We start from the raw sequence: 19,813 nt of genomic DNA on the forward strand, positions 1-19,813 counted from the left end.
AGCGCCCGCTGCTGTCACTGCTGCCTCCTGAGGTGAGGTATTTTGCTGGCCTCACATTCACCTTTGGCCAGTCTCTGTTGGACCGCTAAGTCTGGGGGCATCATCTTTCCAGGCCGCCTCTGGGGCAGCATGAGGAGACACCTCTCTTGGGGCAGGGGGTGGGGAGCAGCTCAGAGACCAGGGGGTGTGGTGGGGTCCAGGTCAATTCATATGGGGAGAGGCAGTCCTTGAGGTATTGTGGTCCTGAGCTGTTTAAGGCTTTATAGGTCAAAAACAGCACTTTGCGTTGGGCCCAGAAACTAAGGAGGACTGGCCTTGTGTGCCCAAACCGTCTTGTCCCAGTGAGCAACCTGGTCGCTGAATTCTGCAAAAGCAGAATGAGTTTCTGAACTATCTTTTGTGGGAGTGTTCAGGGAGGCAGGAGAGGATATATTGTTTATTAATATCCTTCATAACTAGCGTTAGCAGGTTTTATAACTTGGCAGAGTTTTACATTCCCCTTTTAAACACACAACAGATAGCTGGCTGCAGGCTTGTGTATGCCTCTTACTACCATACAATTGAGTATTGAATTGTATGTTCCTGGTAAGTTTCCCCTTATAAAAGAAGAAACACATGACAATCTTATTTAAAGTCAGTAAAAGTTGTTTACTCACATCAGTTCACAGTTGGATCCCTGAAGCCAGACTTAGTTACAAATAGATACATGTGGATCTACCCCATATGGGAGACTTGGTCCCAATACCCCATTTCTAGCTAAGAAGCTGGTTCAACGAAGGAGGAAGTGAAAAAGAGAGTGTGTGGCAGCATGCCTTGTCCTTTTGTTACCTGGACAGGTAAGGTCACGCCCACCTCTAGTCACATGCAAAGGAAGGATGTTCCAGCCAAAAGGAAACAGCAAGTTTTTGACTGGCTGGACCAAACATTCCCCTGCATGTCTTCTCTAGGAAAACAAGGAATGTTATGTTTGACTGCTCTCAGTGGATTATATCCCACATCTTTAGAGGCAGCCCTAAATATAATGCATTGCAGTGATCTATGGAAATAACAAATGAGTTTTTGACTCATGCTTCAAGGGTGTGAGTGAAAAACTCATTTGTCCCTTACATAGAGAAAAGGTGAAAAGAAATACCTTTGTAAATATAGATGACAAATTCACCGGACCGGAACTCCTCTCCCTTAACGGTGGTCTTGCACAGATAGGAGCCTGCGGAGAAGTTTCCGATGAAGCCCTGCCTGTTGTCATAAAAGGCATACACGATTTTCCCTTCTTTGGTCATCAAAGTTACTTGGGCGTTGGGGTCACTTGTCCGGCAAGGGATGGTGGAGGACTCTTCTTCTTCGGTGATGACAATGAACTCATCTTCTGGGAATGTCGGAACAAAGGGAACAGCTGGATCTGTGAAGAGGGAGGTATGTTGAACCATCAACCAGGCTAGAGGAGTAAGTGACTTTAATATCTGGTGGCTCAATCCTGTATCCTGTGTGTGTGGAGCTCAGCAGCTCCCACAGATCTTCATTAAAACCCTCCCTTACACTGGCAAGCTGCTGACACAGGGACATAGGGAGCTAGAACCATAGAACTGCAGAGCTGGAAGAGACCACAAGGGTAAGCTAGTCCAACCAGCTACAATGCAGGAATCTTTTGCCCAACATGGGGCTTGAACCCCCAACCCTGAGATTAAGAGTCTCCTGCTCGGCTGGAATCAGGCCATCTAGCTCCATACTGTCTACACAGGCTGGCAGTGGCTCTCCAGGATTTCAGAGAGGCAGCCCTCCCAGCCCTCCCTCCTATATGAAAAGGAGATGTTGTGCTACTGAGCTATGGTCATTCAGTCGTCCTCAGAATGTGGTTGAAACTGCACGCATAACATGGAGAAGTGTCACTTTAAAATTCCAGTGATAGCTGCTATAATTATGCCAGCTTAAACAACAACACCAGCAACAATCTTAGGTGGTCTTGTAAATCATCATTGTCATGTTCATGCAAACTGATGCAGTCTCAAAGATGCACACCACCAATGGCTGAGCGGGAATGGGACCTCTACTACCATACAGAACAGTTGTTAAGAGGGCAAAAGCATTCACGTTATAACATGGCAGTGCAAGCCTTCCTTCAGGTCGGAAAAGCATTGGGGAAAGGATGTGTTCATTTGCTAAACATGTCCAAATTCAGTAGCAGCCAAAGTTTTCAGTTCCAGATTGTAAAGTGTGTGTGTGTGTGTGTGTGTGTGCGCGCGTGCTGCAATTCCAGAGAAACACTGCAGATGTGGTAGAGGTTACTGTATTTAGATTCCAAAGATCACAGCTTTATTTCTTTTCTTTTCCACAAGCAGGTTTCTAGCCCTTTTGATTGCTAATGTGCAATGTTTCCTTCCTTCCTTCCTTCCTTCCTTCCTTCCTTCCTTCCTTCCTTCCTTCCTTCCTCTTTCTTTCTTTCTTTCTTTCTTCTTTCTTCTTTCTTAAGTGTTTATTTTGCAAAACATTTTCCTATTTGAATAATACAGTTTCTGTCAGTCACAGACAGAGGCAAGCAACCGTAAGGAAGGAACTTGAAGCCATTAGGAACTGTTTTTCTAGATCAGATCAAAGTCTTTCTAGTCCAGCATCCTGTTTTCCATAACAGCCAGCCAATTGCTTTTAATAGGTTTCTTTTTATTTTTGAGGCATGGTTGAAAGTAGTTGGAAAATACTTCAAAAGCCAGAGAATTGCTGAATAAGATTTGCAGTGGCCAGAGGGTGGAGCTGTAGTGCCCTGTATTAAGGCTGAGCAAAATAGTGGTCACAAGGAACTCAAACCATGAGTCATGAAGCTGGCTTGTTAAACTACCCAGAGTTTGTTTCAAAGCTAGTTCCCTAGTCCGTATGTAACACTAAGCCAATTTTCTTTGGAAGTGAAGGTAATCTTAGATGGAGAGGGGAGTGTGAGAGTCTGATGCTTTGCTCAGGCACATTGAGGCTGGTCCTCATAGTGCTAAACCAGTCTTCTCCAAATTGGTGCTTTCCAGATGTTTTGGACCACAAATTCCTTCAGCCCCAGCTGCCATTGTCATTGTCCAGGGTGAGGATTTAAATTCCAATCCTAACCTTTCTCCCAAAGGAGTTGAAGGTAGCTAACAACATTTTTTAAAAAAACAAAAGCCAATCACATTACAACCATAATCAAGGCACTGGATGATGGGAAATGTAGTCTGAAATGTCTGGAGTGTAAAACGAAAGCTGCACCAACCATTGTTTAGTGTGATGTGCAAACTTGGCCTTTTATAGTGTCACTCTTGGGGACTTTGGGGGAAAGAAAATGGTAGGAGCAAGGAGGAACTCTGGGTGGCAGTGATGAGTTTCACCTCTGAATTTTCCCTTCTCTCAAATTGGAAAGAGGGGTTTGGCTGCCCTATCACACACACACACACACACACACACACCGAAGCCCTGAAATACAAGCTGAAAGTTCCCCTCTGGAGAATTTTCAGCTCAAAACCTCTCTGGATAGCTGCATACTATTCTCAGAAATGGTACACATGGTAAAAAAATTCAGAATGAAGAATGCAATGTACGAGAAATTATGCAAATCAGAATCCAGTTTTTTCTTGCCACAGAAATGGGGGTGACAGAACCCGCCCTTAGTGCAGAGTATGTATAGCCCGATTTATGGGCCATTAACTTTTAAACCACCCTTTGGTCTAAAGACAAAGAAACCACATCTCCCAGTGTTTCACATTTTACCATAATATGGTATTCTGCTTAGAAATCCATTTCTTATTGAAATCTATCTTGTAAAAATAAAGAAAATGATACTTCAAGCCTGGGATGTCTTGTATCAAGTTTTTTGGGGGGCAGGCAGTTGACTATATAGAAAATCCAAACCCAGCCGACAAAGAAATTTGTAATGTGTGCTGTGAGACCTTCTAGTAATCATTCAAACCTAGCAGCACATAAACTTGCATTCCACAAAAGCAATGCATTTGCTTTCTCCCCACAAATGGGATTCTCACAGCTTCCCCCCCTTGTTGCCTTGGGATTGATCCAGTGCACAGACTTTAAATGCTTTCTGCTTCTAATAAAGAAAATAGCTTCCACCTGTGCTTTCAAAATTCTTATGTGGGGGGGAGGGAATATATGGGTTCCTTAGAAAATATACTGTTCATGATGGAAAGAGACATTTTAATTTGAAGAATAGAGAAAGAAGAAGTTTAAGATCTGCAACACTGGCAGCTCGTTTTTTAGTCTATGGGGGAAATCTCAGTCAAGCAGGAATCACTTCTCTGGGGAAGGAGAAATGCCACAATCATTCCCGCTGTAACTACCCCATTAAACAATGGCAAAACTGCAGCATATATTTGCTGGTTGATTTTGTAAGGGCAAGAGGCTGCCCTAAACTCGACAGGATGAAGCCCTGGGTATCTATCTCTGTCTGTCAGGCCAATCAATCATAATTCATTCATTGGTTGTTCTACTCATGGAAGACAAACTTTGGAATGCAATGCTTATGCTTTGTGGTTCTCAAACTATTACTAAGTCCCCTGTTTATATAGATCGTTGGGGTGTGCCTTAGTTTCAGAAAAACTTAAATGTGAGAAACTAACAGGAGCACCCTTAAAAAAAAAAGTTTCACATGTTAGTTTTACCTAGAAGGCATTGCATTGAAAATGAAAATATTCCTGAAATGGTACAAGGAACAAAGGAGGGAGAAAACTGTGGAACTGAAAAGACATGCCAACTCTCCAACCTGACGCTTAGAAACATTAGTTCTGTATCTTACAAGAAGTCTCCAATGATCAAACAGAACCCCCTTTCCAAACTGTCCTCTGTTTGACGGCTAGGGGGACAGAATGCCCACAATGACATTTGCATGGGAGGGAAACAAGAGAAAAGCAGTTGGATCTCTCTATTGCCTATAAAATGGGATCCCCTTTGACCAATCTGTAACAAATCCAGCAGGTGTGATGCTGTAGGCAGAGGCATAGCAGAATGCCTGTGGATGTTCTGCCATTTGGATCAAATGCACCAATGTCATAGGTAGTAGAACAGAGGATGCATCTTGGTTGAAATCAATGCAAAAACGAAGGTGAAATGAAAACTGAGAATAACCAACATGCAATGAGACAAGTGTAAACAAAATGAAAGTGAAACTAAACCGTGGCCTTCAGAAAGTGAAACTAAATCAAACATTTTCAAGCGCATACCCCAAATAGTTTTGAAAAGATTCAAGATGCATTCTCCAATTCTAAAGCTATCTAAGGGAATGTTTTTTGCACTGTGGTCCAGAAAATCCTGGCGTTCCTAGGAAGCTTTGTCAAAGGCTCCTCAATGGATGAGAATGTTAGTAGTACTCTAATATCATCAAGCTTTCTTGGAAGATCATTTGTCCATTATTCACCTTCACACATCATGCACAGCCACAGAGGACTGTTGAGTACTCTGTTGGGTACAAATAAAGCCCAGCAGATTCTGGGAACTGCAAACTGAGCATTGTTCAGTTCCTTTTACAGTACAGTGGTTAAGAACCTGAAACTGTTCCTAACCTGAGGTTCTACTTTAGCTAATGGGGCCTCCTGCTGCCGCCACACTGCCGCCGTGTGATTTCTGTTCTCATCCTGAAGCAAAGTTCTTAACCTGAGGTACTATTTCTGAGTTAGCAGAGTCTGTAGCCTGAAGTGTCTGTAACCTGAAGCGTCTGCAACCCGAGGTACCACTGTACACACAGGAATTTGCATGCAGGAATGACCAGCAGAAAAGTTGATATGGAAAGGGTTCCCTGATGTTAGAACAGTGTGAAGTTACTTTCCATTGGAACAAGTCAAGTCTGGGCTAATTCCACAAAATTCATCTCCATTTGGTTAGTGTGGTATGCTCTTTGATTGTGACCTGTAGCCAGGTCAGGTTTGAAAATCTAAACATAGGAAAGGCTCTGAACTGGATTTATATGCAGCTTCTAAAATGGTGTGTTTTGATCAATAGAAAGGACCAGCATCATAATGTTCAATTGCTCCACAACTTTCTCTGTCAAAGAGGTTTCACTATCATGGAGGCTTTATCATAGATACAGTGAAAGGAATCAGCTCACCTGGCACAAAGACATAGATGTCCTTCCCTTCCACCTCATCATCTTCCTCTAGAGAATGATTGTAGTAGCAAGTGTACAATCCAGTGTGAGAAGCAGAAGCATTTGCCACATCAAGGATGGTCACAAACAGGCCGCTGTTGTTCTCCTCGCTTTTGAGGTCTATGGTATGGTTGCCATCGAGTATTGGATGTTGCCAGCTGACTTCACTGTCTCCAGAACATTTCAGGGTGAAGGGGGAATTCAGCTGCACAACCATTTCATCATTGTTTGGCAGAATAGTCGGAAGCAAAGACTGACAAGAGGCTAGCCATGGCCCTGTGAAAATAAAAGTATAATATTTTCACATTGGAATTTTGGGAGGAAATGATCACCTGCTCATTTCTGAACAATGGCCATTTTTATTTGGGAGGGGGACCATAGTTCTGCGGGAGATAGAGCACTCACTTTAGTACAGCAGGCTAAGTCTTTAGTTCAGAATACCAGGACACCAGAGATGGGGAACCCAGCTGGAGGGCCAGGAAGAGACCGTATTTCAAGCATGATTGACTTATTTTAAGGTGATTGTTTCTGTACCATCCTTTTTTATGAAGTCACACACATATCCAGTGAAGTCATCACATTCATGCAAGGACTTCTGCTTGTGCAGCAGAACTTCCCCTTCCTCCCCTCTCCCTGACCACTCTGCTCCAGAGGATTGGACCAGAACAGATTTGTGGGTGCACTGAGGAAGGAGGAGGAGAAGGAGAAGGAAGAGAAGGAGGAGAAGGAGAAGGAGGAGAAGGAGGAGGAGAAGGAGAAGGAGAAGGAGAAGGAGAAGGAGAAGGAGAAGAAGAAGAAGAAGAAGAAGAAGAAGAAGAAGAAGAAGAAGAAGATCCATTGCACAAATCAGGCAATTTTGTTGGTCACCTGTATAGACCAAACTCATGCTATTAGCCTCTCCTTTCTCCAAGCTTTCTGATGATACCTCTCCAGCCCAGGCCAGAAAAAAATATAAGATTCCAAGTAGTTCAGCTGTTGTGTCTTTGGGTCTAGGCTTAGATGATTTTGATTTAACTATCAGCTCTGTGGTTACCTGTCAAGAAGCAGCCCACAATCAGGATCGTTCTTCGGGAAGGACCCATGACGATCATCAACTGAAACAAGAACAGGAAACAAAGGCAAGGCATGATTAGTTAGCGAGGGTATAGGAAATGACAACGCTACATCTGCAATGCGCATTAGCACCTTGGAAATGTGGAATGATGGCATTAATCATTCTGTACTGTCAAAAATGACAAATAGTCCTGGAAGCACCAGTTTTGGTCGGCTACATTCAAATCCATGTTAAATTCACCAGGGGTACCATTTGGCAGATTAGCACATACATTTCTGTTTATTGCGAACTGAAAAAAGATACCCACAACAAATGCTGTTAACAGCACACGGCACAATCCCTTTCATATTTTCTCAGAAGTTCTGCAGACGTCGGTGGGACTTGCCAGTGTGCATGAGGCTGCAGTCTTAAATCTCAGATGTATTTAAGAGCACACTTTCGAATCTTGCTGCAAATTTTGCCCCCTATCTCTTTCTCCAACTACTGAAATCAGACACGATATCTTCAAAAATATGCCAAGTGGATCTTGCAAAATTTCAGTCTCTTACATTCAATGTTTGAAGCAAGATCTTGAGGATAGAGTAAATGCTACATGCAATTCTCAAAAGCATCAGTACTGGGAGGAAGAGAGCATGAATTGAAAGCCTGATCTTGATTAGCCTATTCCACAGACAGCATCCATTTAGTTATGCTCTTCTCCAAATTCCTTTGGCTCATTGAAAACATTATCCTCAAGCTGCAGGAATTTCTTATGAAAACAGCCCCAGAGAAACACAGGCTCTGCTTTGACCCATCTCTGTTCAGTGCTGAATACACAGATTTCAAAGATCTTCACCATTCGCAACAAGCAAGGCTGCAATCCTCTGCACACATATCTGGGGAGTTAGTACAATGAACATACTCCAAAGGTAAATAGGCAGAAGATCAGGATACACATTACTCCACTGACAATGGTTATCATAGTTTGCTGGGCTTTTAGTATGTCAGGATTTCCATTTTATATAAATATCTGACATGTATTTTTCTTGTAAAATACTGTATTTTTCACTCTATAAGATGCACCAGACCACAAGACGCACCTAGTTTTTGGAGGAGGAAAACAAGAAAAAAAATATTCTGAATCTCAGAAGCCAGAACAGCAAGAGGGATCACTGCGCAGCGAAAGCAGCAATCCCTCTTGCTGTTCTGGCTTCTGGGATAGCTGTGCAGCCTGCATTCACTCCATAAGACGCACACACATTTCCCCTTACTTTTTAGGAGGGAAAAAGTGAGTCTTATAGAGCAAAAAATATGGTAAATATCCTTGATCATTTAAAACCTAGATTCTAAATGTATGATGAAACTCTCTTGCTATACATGAAAAGGGATATAAGACTGGGTCCATGTTCATATTGTATTTTGTTTCTTGAAGAGCAAGACAAGCAATACATTATTACTATCACTGCATTCTCTTTTAAGTTTGGCCGAGCGAATGGCTGTAAATCAATGGCTAATCTCTCCAGGACAACAACTAACAAGCTTTTTCTCTATGTGCCATGTGTAATTTACAGCCTTGGGTAATCAAGCTGCCCACCTGCTCCTTTCTAAAAGGCAAACACTGAACTCTCTTTTCAAGTGAAATTGCCTTTGAACCCAATGGAAGTCTTGGAACTGACTCTGGGATTAGGTGGGTCTGGCTGACGGTGTGATTTGGTGAAGGCTCTACAAAGAAAACATGGGTGAGGTCATTAGGAACATTCAGCAGGACTATTAAGAGGCTGTCTGGTTTATCAAGCTGGTCTCAATCTGTGCTAAGTTGCATACACAAAATACATGTCAGTGATGCAATTGTCTGTGGCTGAAACAAACTTGATCAAAAACGTTTTTGCATTTTATGAGGAAATTATAATTTCTTGTAGTTTTGCATTCAGGAGGTCCCGGGTTCAGTCCCTGGGATCTCTGGCTAAAAGGGTCAGGCAGCAGACATCAAAGACCTCTGCCCAAGACCTTGGAGAGTTACTGCAAATCAGAGTAGTCAATAATGAACTAGGTAGACAAATCGTCTGAGCCAGTATATCTGTTCCCCCAAACAGTCCTCTGCAAATGGTATCCAAATACATTTCATTTTAGTATATTTACCGACAGCATTGAATAGATGACATGAAATGGCATTTCATGTTTGACAGTTGGCGGCATGGGAGATTTCATATTTGACACCAGCCATAATCAGCGTCACTGAGAAATGTTCCCAAGTCTAAAAATATGTGCATTGCAAATGCTGAGGTTCTTTTAAAAAGCACACACAAACACACACACACACACACACACCCCTTTGTATTTAGAGTGTTCAAAACACTTCACATCATCCCATTTTGATTTTTGTCAGAATTTCAGCGGGAATAAGGGGGTTAAACCTTTCCTCCCCATGCGCTGATGCAAATTGCACACAAACACACACAGGGCTGGCTATTACATGTGGTGTTGTTTCTTTAAAAAAAACTGAGGTAGTTTTTAGCAAATGCACAGGTATAAATGCTGTCATGGTTGCAGTGGCAGTGTCTGTAGTGCATGGGTAGGCAAACTAAGGTCCGGGGGCCTGGATCCGGCCCGATCGCCTTCTAAATCCGGCCCACAGATGGTCTGGTAATCAGCGTGTTTTTACATGAGTAGAATGTGTGCTTTTATTTAAAATGCATCTCTGGGTTATTTGTGGGGCATAGGAATCGTTCATATATATTTTTTTCCAAAATATAGTCTGGCCCCCCACAAGGTCTGAGGAACAGTGGACAGGCCCCCTGCTGAAAAAGTTTGCTGACCCCTGCTGTAGTGTGTTGGAAGTGGTGTTGCTTCTGGACCAGGCCCTAAGATGCAGTTTCTTCCTCTCTCTCTCTCTCTCTCTCTCTCTCTCTCTCTCTCTCTCTCATTTATTTAATCATTTTTTCAATGCAAACAACAACCGCAAAAGACACATACAACAAAAACCATAATAACTCTCTTTTTAAAAAAGCATTCTGTAGCACACTGGTTATTCTGCATCAGTGTTGATACAAACTTGCAAACGCAGTCACCATGAAACCCACATAGCTATTCTGAATAGCAGTTTAAGGGTAGGGTTAAACAACAATCACACACACACACACACACACACACACACACCCATATGGCAAAACACTCCACTGCACATGGTCCTGAGTATACAAAACTAGCTTTTTGGATCCTGGCCACAGTCTATGATGCGCTATGCTAGATCAACTCACATAACAGATGATTCTGAAACAATATAGCAGCAAGACCTCAACAGGCCAAGAAATATTGTCTTATAAATGACAACTCGGTACCTCTTTCCTTATGCAACATGCGCAGTTCAATACAAGTGACAGCGCATGCTGCTTTCATACCAGATGTTATCTTGTGTCTTCCCTTTGCCCAACTGAAGAAGCAGGTTCTATCAACAGCAAATTTACAGCATGACCCTAAGCATGTTTACTCAAAAGACTTAATAAACATATAGCATCCACTTCTTCTACCAGACAAAGTACAATACAAGCATAGGTGCTCCCAAAACACCATCCATAGGACTGCCAGTCGCATTCTTATCCATCCCTACTAAACTATTATTTGTCGCCATCTGTAGAAAAAGGGAATTAGCTTTAAGCAGCTTCAACCAAAACTCCTTTTCCATATATGATAGAAAATGAATAGCTTACAGCCATACTATACACCTCATCCCATCTGATCTTGGAAGCTAAGCAGGGTCAGGCCTGGTTAGTACTTGGATGGGAGACTGCCTGGGAATACTGGGTGCCATCAGCTTAGAGCCTGGATAGCTCAGCTGGTTAGAGCATGGTGCTGAAAACACCAAGGTTGCAGGCTTGATCCCCACATGGGACAGGTGCATATTCCTGCATTGCAGCCGGTTGGACTAGATGATACTCAGGAACCCTTCCAACTTTAAGATTCTATGATTCTATGAATAAGGTCCTTCCTTGGGGCAGAACCAGAGCTCCATGGTACAGCATTGGACTTGCATGCTTAATCCCTGACATTTCCAGATAGAGGTAGGAAAAGCTCCTGTCTGAAACCTTGGAAAACCTCTGTCAGTCAAAGTTGACAATATTGTGCTAGATGGGCCAATTGTCTGACTCTTTATAAGGTTCCTATGTTCCTAAATACAGTGGTACCTCTGGTTAAGAACTTAATTCGTTCCGGAGGTCCGTTCTTAACCTGAAACTGTTCTTAACCTGAAGCACCACTTTAGCTAATGGGGCCTCCCACTGCCACTATGCCGCCAGAGCACGATTTCTGTTATCATGCTGAAGCAAAGTTCTTAACCCGAGGTACTATTTCTGGGTTAGCGGAGTCTGTAACCTGAAGCGTCTGTAACCCAAGGTACCAGTGTACAGACTGGACTTGTGACATGCATTGGAACTGCAACAGCATATCAGGGAGGAGCATTAAACCAATACCAAGGAAAAACCAAAGGAGTGATTTACTGACCACTGCAATCTTGATCTGGCTGCCCTTCTGTAAGTAGAGGGATGAGCAGCAGCCTGTGTTCCCCCACCAGGACTGACAGGTGACCAGAACATGCACAACAACTCCAGAAATTCAGCAGATGGCATTCCTGCAGAAACAAGTCATCTGCCTTGGTTTTTCAATTAGCAATAATGGCCATGTGTTTATGTAAAGTGCCTCCCACTGATAAGAGCCTCTTGGACATCAAAGTCGTCTTCCCTTCCAGCCTTCTTCTCCCCTCCTCTTTTTTTTTAAAACCACAGTTCTAGCCTGTATTTTTCCTAGATAAAGAATCCACAGTACATACATCTTTTAAAAAAAAATCCCATAATCTTCTCTGATTAGCTAACCTCTCGTGCTTCAAGCTGCCTCTGCTGTCTATTTCTTGCAACCAACTCCCAACTACTTACAGAGAAAGAAAATGCACTGAGTTCAGTGAAAAATACTCCAAATCAGTGTACTTAGAAACACTCTACAATAAAGTGCTCATGTTTAAAATAAACCACATCAGGATTCAGGGCTTATCCACACTTTTGCCCTGTTCTTTCCTGACATAGGTTCACATTTAAAGCTCTGTGTCTGATAAGTTTTGCTTTGTTTTTGACCTGGAGGTTTCTCAGTGTAAATGCACTCTCTAGCACTCAATTGGAGCAAATTCTGGGTTCCCGGGGTTGTTGTTTGCTCTGATTCAGCTTGGGGCTGGGTAGAGAGCTGCTCCACAAGTTCCTGATTTTGGTGATGATCAAATTGGAAAATACGGGGGGGGGGGGCAGAGAGAGAAAAGATGTTGGCATGTTGGTTTGTAGAGCAAATGGGAATTTGAGCTACTCCCTTCTTTGTTAGAAAAGTTAAGACCAAAAACACTAGTAAAGGTAAAGGGACCCCTGACCATTAGGTCCAGTCGTGGCCGACTCTGGGGTTGCGGTGCTCATCTCGCTTTATTGGCCGAGGGAGCCGGTGTACAGCTTCCGGGTCATGTGGCCAGCATGACTAAGCCGCTTCTGGCGAACCAGAGCAGCGCACAGAAACGCCGTTTACCTTCCCGCCAGAGCGGTGTCTATTTATCTACTTGCACTTTTGACGTGCTTTCAAACTGCTAGGTTGGCAGGAGCAGGGACCGAGCAACGGGAGCTCACCCCGTCTCGGGGATTCGAACTGCCAACCTTCCGATTGGCAAGTCCTAGGCTCTGTGGTTTAACCCACAGCGCCACCCGTGTCCCTCCAAAACACTAGTAAGTGGGCATTACAATAAACAACACCAAGCCAGCCATTCTGCAGTTCCTCAGAAGGGAAGCAAAGTAACAGCTCAATTGTATTCATGTTTATTAAAAAATACAAAATACAAGTAAACTGTTTGCGTGATGGTTTATTCCCAGCGAAAATGTGCATAAAATTGCTGCCTGTTGCTGCAAAATCTTACGCAAACGTGCTTGGGAGGAAGCCACATTAAACAGAATGGGGCTTACCTGTAAGTAACCATGCATAGGAGTGGGCTACACAATCTAAAGTACAGTCTTTCACTGTATTGCCATAAAATAGCCAGTTCACAAAATTCTGTCTGCCGCTCTCAAGCAATGCCATGTTAAAGTGTGAGTGATGGATAAACAGAAGTCAGGGGACCAGCTTTAGAAGAGCGAATGGAGCAAGAGAAAGAAAATTCACCCATCTTACCCTCCTCCTAAAACACCATTGAGCCCTGCTATGAAGCTCCTGCGGTGTGATTTGGCTGCATTTACTCCAACAGGCCAGTTGGCGGCACTGTTGATTCACGCTGATACAGCAACGTTCTATTACTTTTGACTGATGCGAACTTTAGCCTCAGAGGCGACAGATCAATTTTGGAGTGAATCCAGATTACCTAAATAACATCTGCTGGAAAACCTTGATTTTAAAATGGAAAAAAAAATATGTATTTCTGCTCTGCTTTTGCTAAATGCCATGACCCCATAGTCCTAGAAACTGCCCAAGCATTATTAGAACCAGGTAAGGAACCAGTTACATAATCACAAGGTTGTCCAACATTTGCAAGGATTGAAAACCTCCTTTTGGGTCATCAGATGCTAATCAGCCTATAGTCTCCCCAAAGAGATGTTGCACTTTTCCAAGAAAGCATCAAGGAAGCCCAATAAAAAGAAACGCATTTTGAAGAAAGCTTTATATTTTGCAAGCTTCATTGAAACATGTTCATGGGGCCACCTGCAACTTTTCACGGTTGCTGGCTTTTTTCCTAGCAAAGTTCAACCGAAAGCAGAAATTCCCAGTGCAAGGAATAGCAGGGGATTCTGCAGCTTTCAGTGACTCCAGGGGAGAGAGGAGCAGGCAATAAAAAAATTGGCTTCCTAGATCCATTTTAAAGATGATGAATTCACAGGCGTAAAACCTGAATGAGTTACAGGATCAAATTCTCCATCCAAGGCCCGTATCCAAGATTGCTTTCCAAAAAATGTCGATTCCTCCTTGGTTTGATGGATATCACTTCCCCCTTTTGGCCCATTACCCGCTGCAAGTATTTCATTTCCTGGACTGTTTCCCAGCCAAGGAAATGCTGAAAGAGCAGAGGAGAAGAAAGAAGAGAAGGGTCTTTTCCTAATGCCTCCCTAGTTTGCTGCTCCCATGGAAGGAACACCACCTTGCTGCAACCTTGCATCAAATACGTTGAGTGATGGACATGTGACCCGGGGCCGTTTAAGTTACAGGTCTACTATTGAGCGCCAGCCTCCCACTTGTGGTAAAGTATGCTTGACGTAGGGTGGCGCTGTGGGTTAAACCACTGAACCTAGGGCTTGCCGATCAGAAGGTCGGCGGTTCGAATCCCCGCAACAGGGTGAGCTCCCGTTGCTCAGTCCCTGCTCCTGCCAACCTAGAAATTCAAAAGAATGAAGTGCAAGTAGATAAATAGGTACCACTCTGGCGGGAAGGTAAATGGCAATTGTGTGCCCTGCTCTGGTTCGCCAGAAGCGGCTTAATCACGCTGACCACATGACCCGGAAGCTGTACACCAGCTCCCTCAGCCAGTAAAGCAAGATGAGCGCCGCAACCCCACAGTTGTCCGCGACTGGACCTAATGAACAGGGGTCCCTTTACCTATGCTTGGCATAGTTTGAAAACGCCAGTGAACTTCGTATTGGCCCAAGTTGAAACTTCATGTGGCGGAGGATTCCGCCACCTTTAAAAAAAGTCTCTAAACATATATGCATTCGGAGTCCTGTGTTGCTGTTATCATTGTAACACAGAAAAGCAGCAAACTATTGTTTAAGCCAGAATATGGGGAGCCTGCTGGATCAGCACCCCAAAAGGGTTGGCATTCTGGAGCGACAAGCTACCATGTAATCTACTCACTCTAAGTGTGGTCTCCTATTTTTGGATAAGCGTCACTGGCTGGAGTGAAATATCAACCTGTGGTAGAGAGAAGTCTTGTTCACCTACTAAAGGGAAGGGTTTTAAGTTTCAGCTAACCTGTGATAAAAAGATGCTGTCTGCTGTGCCTAATCTGTGACAGGTCATTGGCACGTGCAAATTGCTACGTGAAGTGATGGGCATAGCCATGATTTATTTTAGGGGGACAGGCTTTATGCTGGGGTGAGGCAGAACCGAGTTATCTTCAATGCAATTGCTCAGTTAGTTATTTTTATTTACCGGTATTTACTTGATGGGGGGGGCAGCTATGCCAATGCTTGAGCAGCAGTCCATGAGTGATGAATATGCATGTGTGAACTGATCCTTTGTTTCCCTACCAATGTAAAAATACTACTACCACCACGTACGTTTCCGAGCACAATTCAAAGTGTTGGTGCTGACCTTTAAAGCCCTAAATGGCCTCAGCCCAGTATACCTGAAGGAGTGTCTCCACCCCCATCGTTCAGCCCGGACACTGAGGTCCAGCTCTGAAGGCCTTCTGGTGGTTCCCTCACTGCTAGAAGCAAAGTTACAGGGAACCAGGTAGAGGGCCTTCTCAGTAGTGGCACCCGCCCTGTGGAACACCCTCCCATCAGATGTCAAGGAGATAAGTAATGATACAACTTTTAGAAGACATCTGAAGGCAGCCCTGTATAGGGAAGTTTTTAATGTTTGGTGTTTTACTGTGTTTAATGTTTTTAATTTTCTGGAAGCTGCCCAGAGTGGCTGGGGCAACCCAGTCAGATGAGCAGCATATAAATAAACTACTACTACTACTACTACTACTACTACTACTACTACTACAAACTAACTCTAGTTCTATCCCACCCTTTCTGCCAAAGAAGCCCAAATATGTGCACTTACGACTCTCCTATCTTGGCATCTAGACTTCCTTTTCACATTAACATGTTATGTCACTAAAGGATCGCTGGATCATAGCATGATAACATCTGTTGCCTTTTGCTTGACTGAGATTCCAGGATGGTATGTGTGCCTCACGGTGTAACGCAGGAGTGTTAACTCAAAAAGGTTTCAGATTCTCTGAACATAAGCTCCAAGCTGTAGGTCGCTAATGTCAGGGCAGCCAGGATTTCTTGCTACTTACACAGTGAGGAAAGAGAATGTGAAGCTGCGCATATTTAAGCCTTATTATTCATTTTAATAAATTATTAAATTATCATTATATTAAGGAATATTAAGGAATTAAGGAATCCTTTTGACCCTTAAAGCAGCTGGAGGAAGCTGAAGGACACTTAATGCTGCCATCCATCCCTTTTGCTACAGAGGTTAGAGAGATGTACCTGCGAGACGGGGGTTCGAAGTCCCCACTTAGCCATGAACTTCACTGGGTGGCCTTGGGCCAGTTGCTGTCTCTCAGTCCAGCCTACCTCACAGGGTTGTGGAGAGGATAAAACAGGTAGGGGGTGAACCATGAACACCACCTTGATCTCATTGGAGGAAAGGTGAGGTATTAATGTAAATGAAATGAAATAAAATAAAATAAAATATGCCCCGCTGAATTCAGGAGTAGTAAACATGCCTAGGAATGGGTTATAAAAATATAAAATGAATTCTATGCTCATTGTGCAGTATAAAGCTTTTCCAGTACACTGGTACCTTGGGTTAAGAACTTAATTTGTTCTGGAGGTCCGTTCTTAACCTGAAACTGTTCTTAACCTGAGGTACCACTTTAGCTAATGGAGCCTCCTGCTGCTGCCGCGTCGGAGTTCTCACCCTGAAGCAAAGTTCTTAACCTGAGGTACTATTTCTGGGTTAGCGGAGTCTGTAACTTGAAGTGTCTGTAACCCGAGGTACCACTGTATTGTAAACTAATTCAGTATTGAGACAAGAGCATCAGTTCCCCTCATCCATTGCACATTTTGTACACACCCTCCAGTCAAAGAGTGCCAGAAGCACAGGTACAGCATGCCAGAAACGGAATAAGTTTAGTGAGCAGTTCCAGGTGGCTTAAGCAAGCAAACCATTGCTGTTTTGCTAGCTATATGGTGAAGCAAAAGGATTCTGGAGTCACAATCCACTCTGAACTGGGGAGAACCAGTCTCTCTCAGTTCAACACATGGAATCCTTAAAGCTGAGTAAAACCCACAATGTCACACAAACACACACACACAAATGGATTTTTGCTTGGTGCTTTGGGGCAAGCCACTGCATTTCTTAATAGCCATGTAACAGCAACCCCGTAAGAAAAGGAGATCACAGAATTATAGAGTCAGAAGCAATCCTGAGGATCATCTAGTCTCCTGCAACGCAGGAATATGCAGGTGTCCCACATGAGCCTTAACACTATCAGCACCACATTCTAACCAACTGAGCTATTCACTTGGAGTCTCAATGCCTTTGAAAATCATTATTTCTAGACACCAGCTTAATATTCACCATGCCTTACTGATCTCAGAGATAGTAGCAGTAACATGATGCCTTTATTAGGGTCAAGGGAAAGTCACAAGGTCAAGCCATGAGGTCTGTACTCAAGGAGCCACAACAGATCTAGCAGGAGAGGTGGGACTTCAACATTACTTCTCAATTGAGTGGTTTTTATTATCTATAAATGAAGTTCTGTTCAGAATACTTGAAAAGTGAACTCCAGGCTATCTAAACTGGGTTCAAGCTTTTCCTGCATTATCTTCAGTCCCTTTTCGTGTGTGTGTCAGTCACTCGTGGTGGAATTGTATTTTTTAAGTGGCAAAATACTGATTTCCGTCAGATTCTGCAAACTGAAAATCACAGGGCTCAGAGTCTGATGATAAATTCGCACAACCACTTTTTAAAAGGTTTTCCTCATTCAGGCTAGTTCGTTCACTGAATGCCAGGCAGGTTGTCACAGCAATTGTTTTGACTAGCTAAATCCACACGAGTTGACTTCGGAATCTGGCCACACAACCTGGAAAATATCCCCACCCCCTAAAAAAAGTTTAACCAGAAAGATTTGGGCTGTTCCCCTGGAAATGACTTGGAGCAGACACAGGCAGGATGATTAGAACATGCAGAACATTTCAAAAACATCTGCTTATACTCAACATGGAAGAAATGGTCATGATAATATTTTTATGATTCACTTAGACTCTCTTGCCCCCAACCATTCTGTACAGCTCATTGGAGAACCACATTTGAGATCTTTCAGAACGTCTTATACAGTCTGACCCACCAAGTCTTTAGAATGGTCCACTCACAAAACCAGAATCACATATCCACACACTATCAAAATTGACTGCAGATATCAACTCTGTTGAAAAAAATACATCATATGAATTCACCACTGCGCTAGAAACCATTTGAAGTAGGATTTATTGCTCTTGTTATTCTCACTTTATGCAAAAATAACAGTGCCCACATTGACTTCTCTAGGGTCAAAATTTGATTCAACCAGAGTAAGTGGAATCTATAAGATGTAGTAAATCAGGTGTGTTTTAAGGGGCAGGGTATTCTCCTAGTTCTTAATATTTAAAGCAGAAGATGTCTGGGTTGAGATGCCACATTCCCTGCTCTGAAAACCTGGGACTGTTTGTGGACCTGTGACCACTCCAATGTTGGAAGAAATCTACTCTGCACATGTTCAGAGGTATTCTTTGTCCACTTTGTGGTCTTGTGTTGGTTTGTTTTTAAAGGTTGGGGGTTTTTGTACTTCTGCAAACAATTCAAGCTCCTCCAAGCATACAAACAACTCCCACTTGTTTCTCAGATACTCCATTTCAGCTTCATTTCAGGGACAATGAGTTCAAAATTAGAGAGAGGGATAACAAATTATAATAACGTATAAATGTTGAATTAGAGCACTGGAAGAGCCATCTGTTCCAAACTCCTGGCTACAAGATCAAGTTTCTCTGAAACCAAGGGCAGCAACCAACGCAGGACCCTCCAAATTTAAATCATGCTCAACTATTTGGTGAATGAATGGATCTTAAGGCTTCGCTCTTTGTAGGGTACTACTTGCAGCGTGGCCAGAAAAGCCCGGGAGTTAGAATAGCAGCAGCTGAGGGTCCCCACATATCTTGTAAGCAAGAGGGCTTTCCATTCAGTCCGTCATGCGTCCCCGCAGGAAGTTCCTTATAATGTGAGGAAGGGAGAGTGCTCAAAAGCAGATTCACTACTAGCGATGAATGGGGTCTCCTGTCCACATCCCCCTCACTCTCTGGCACAAGGCGCTCGCAATTCGCCAAAACAATCGCTGGGGGGCAGCAGAGCACCGCCAACCTCAACGCCTCGCTGCTGCTGTTGTGCGTTGTTGCAAAACGGCGCAGAGGACGAATCTGACCTCGCGGCTATAATTTACTGCTGCCTCTTCCCTTGGGAAATCAGAAGATCTGGCACGGTCCAAGCCGACCCACCCCGCCACATCACACAGTCAACACAGCAGCATTCAAGAAATTCTGCGCGATTCCTCCGCTACTTCTCTCTCTCTCCACACACACACACACACACACACACGTGTCCAGCGTTTTTAGTGCCTGGTCTTAAATTCTAAACTTTCTTCTTCTCTCTTTCATATCCCCCGCCTCCCCCCACCCCCAACTCCTGGTGTGGTACTGATCATGGACTTTGCCATTTCCCGGTAATTAATGAGTTCACCACCCCGTGCTCTTCTTGGCAGATCACGGAATTATAGAATTGTAACGGTGGAAGGGAGCCAAGGTCATCTAGTCCAACCCCCTGCAGTGCACGTCGCGTGTCAAGATCAGGGGTACGTGACTCCTCGCTAGTTGTCTTCCCTCCCACCCTTGCTCAACTTTATCGCGAGAAGTCTTTGC

General features: G+C 43.6%; 1 protein-coding gene across 5 annotated transcripts in view; it reads right to left on the reverse strand.

Moving 5' to 3' along the window:
• Positions 1-19,813, reverse strand: part of PDGFRA (platelet derived growth factor receptor alpha) — a 56,778-nt gene that overhangs the window by 32,603 nt on the left and 4,362 nt on the right. For 4 of the 5 annotated variants that reach the window (XM_083630179.1, XM_083630180.1, XM_083630177.1 and 1 more), the window contains exons 2-4: positions 7,137-7,197; positions 6,065-6,379; positions 1,133-1,399 (exon numbers count right to left, since the gene is read on the reverse strand). In XM_083630179.1, coding sequence (XP_083486305.1) covers positions 1,133-1,399; positions 6,065-6,379; positions 7,137-7,194 — 640 coding nt within the window. In that variant the 5' untranslated portion in view covers positions 7,195-7,197. Of the gene's footprint in view, positions 1-1,132; positions 1,400-6,064; positions 6,380-7,136; positions 7,198-8,730; positions 8,754-19,813 lie in introns of those variants that run through there. The other variant, XM_083630178.1, reaches the window with a different exon arrangement.

This window comes from Podarcis filfolensis, assembly GCF_964270895.1.
Source record: "Podarcis filfolensis genome assembly, chromosome: 9".
Taxonomy (NCBI): Eukaryota; Metazoa; Chordata; class Lepidosauria; order Squamata; family Lacertidae; genus Podarcis; species Podarcis filfolensis.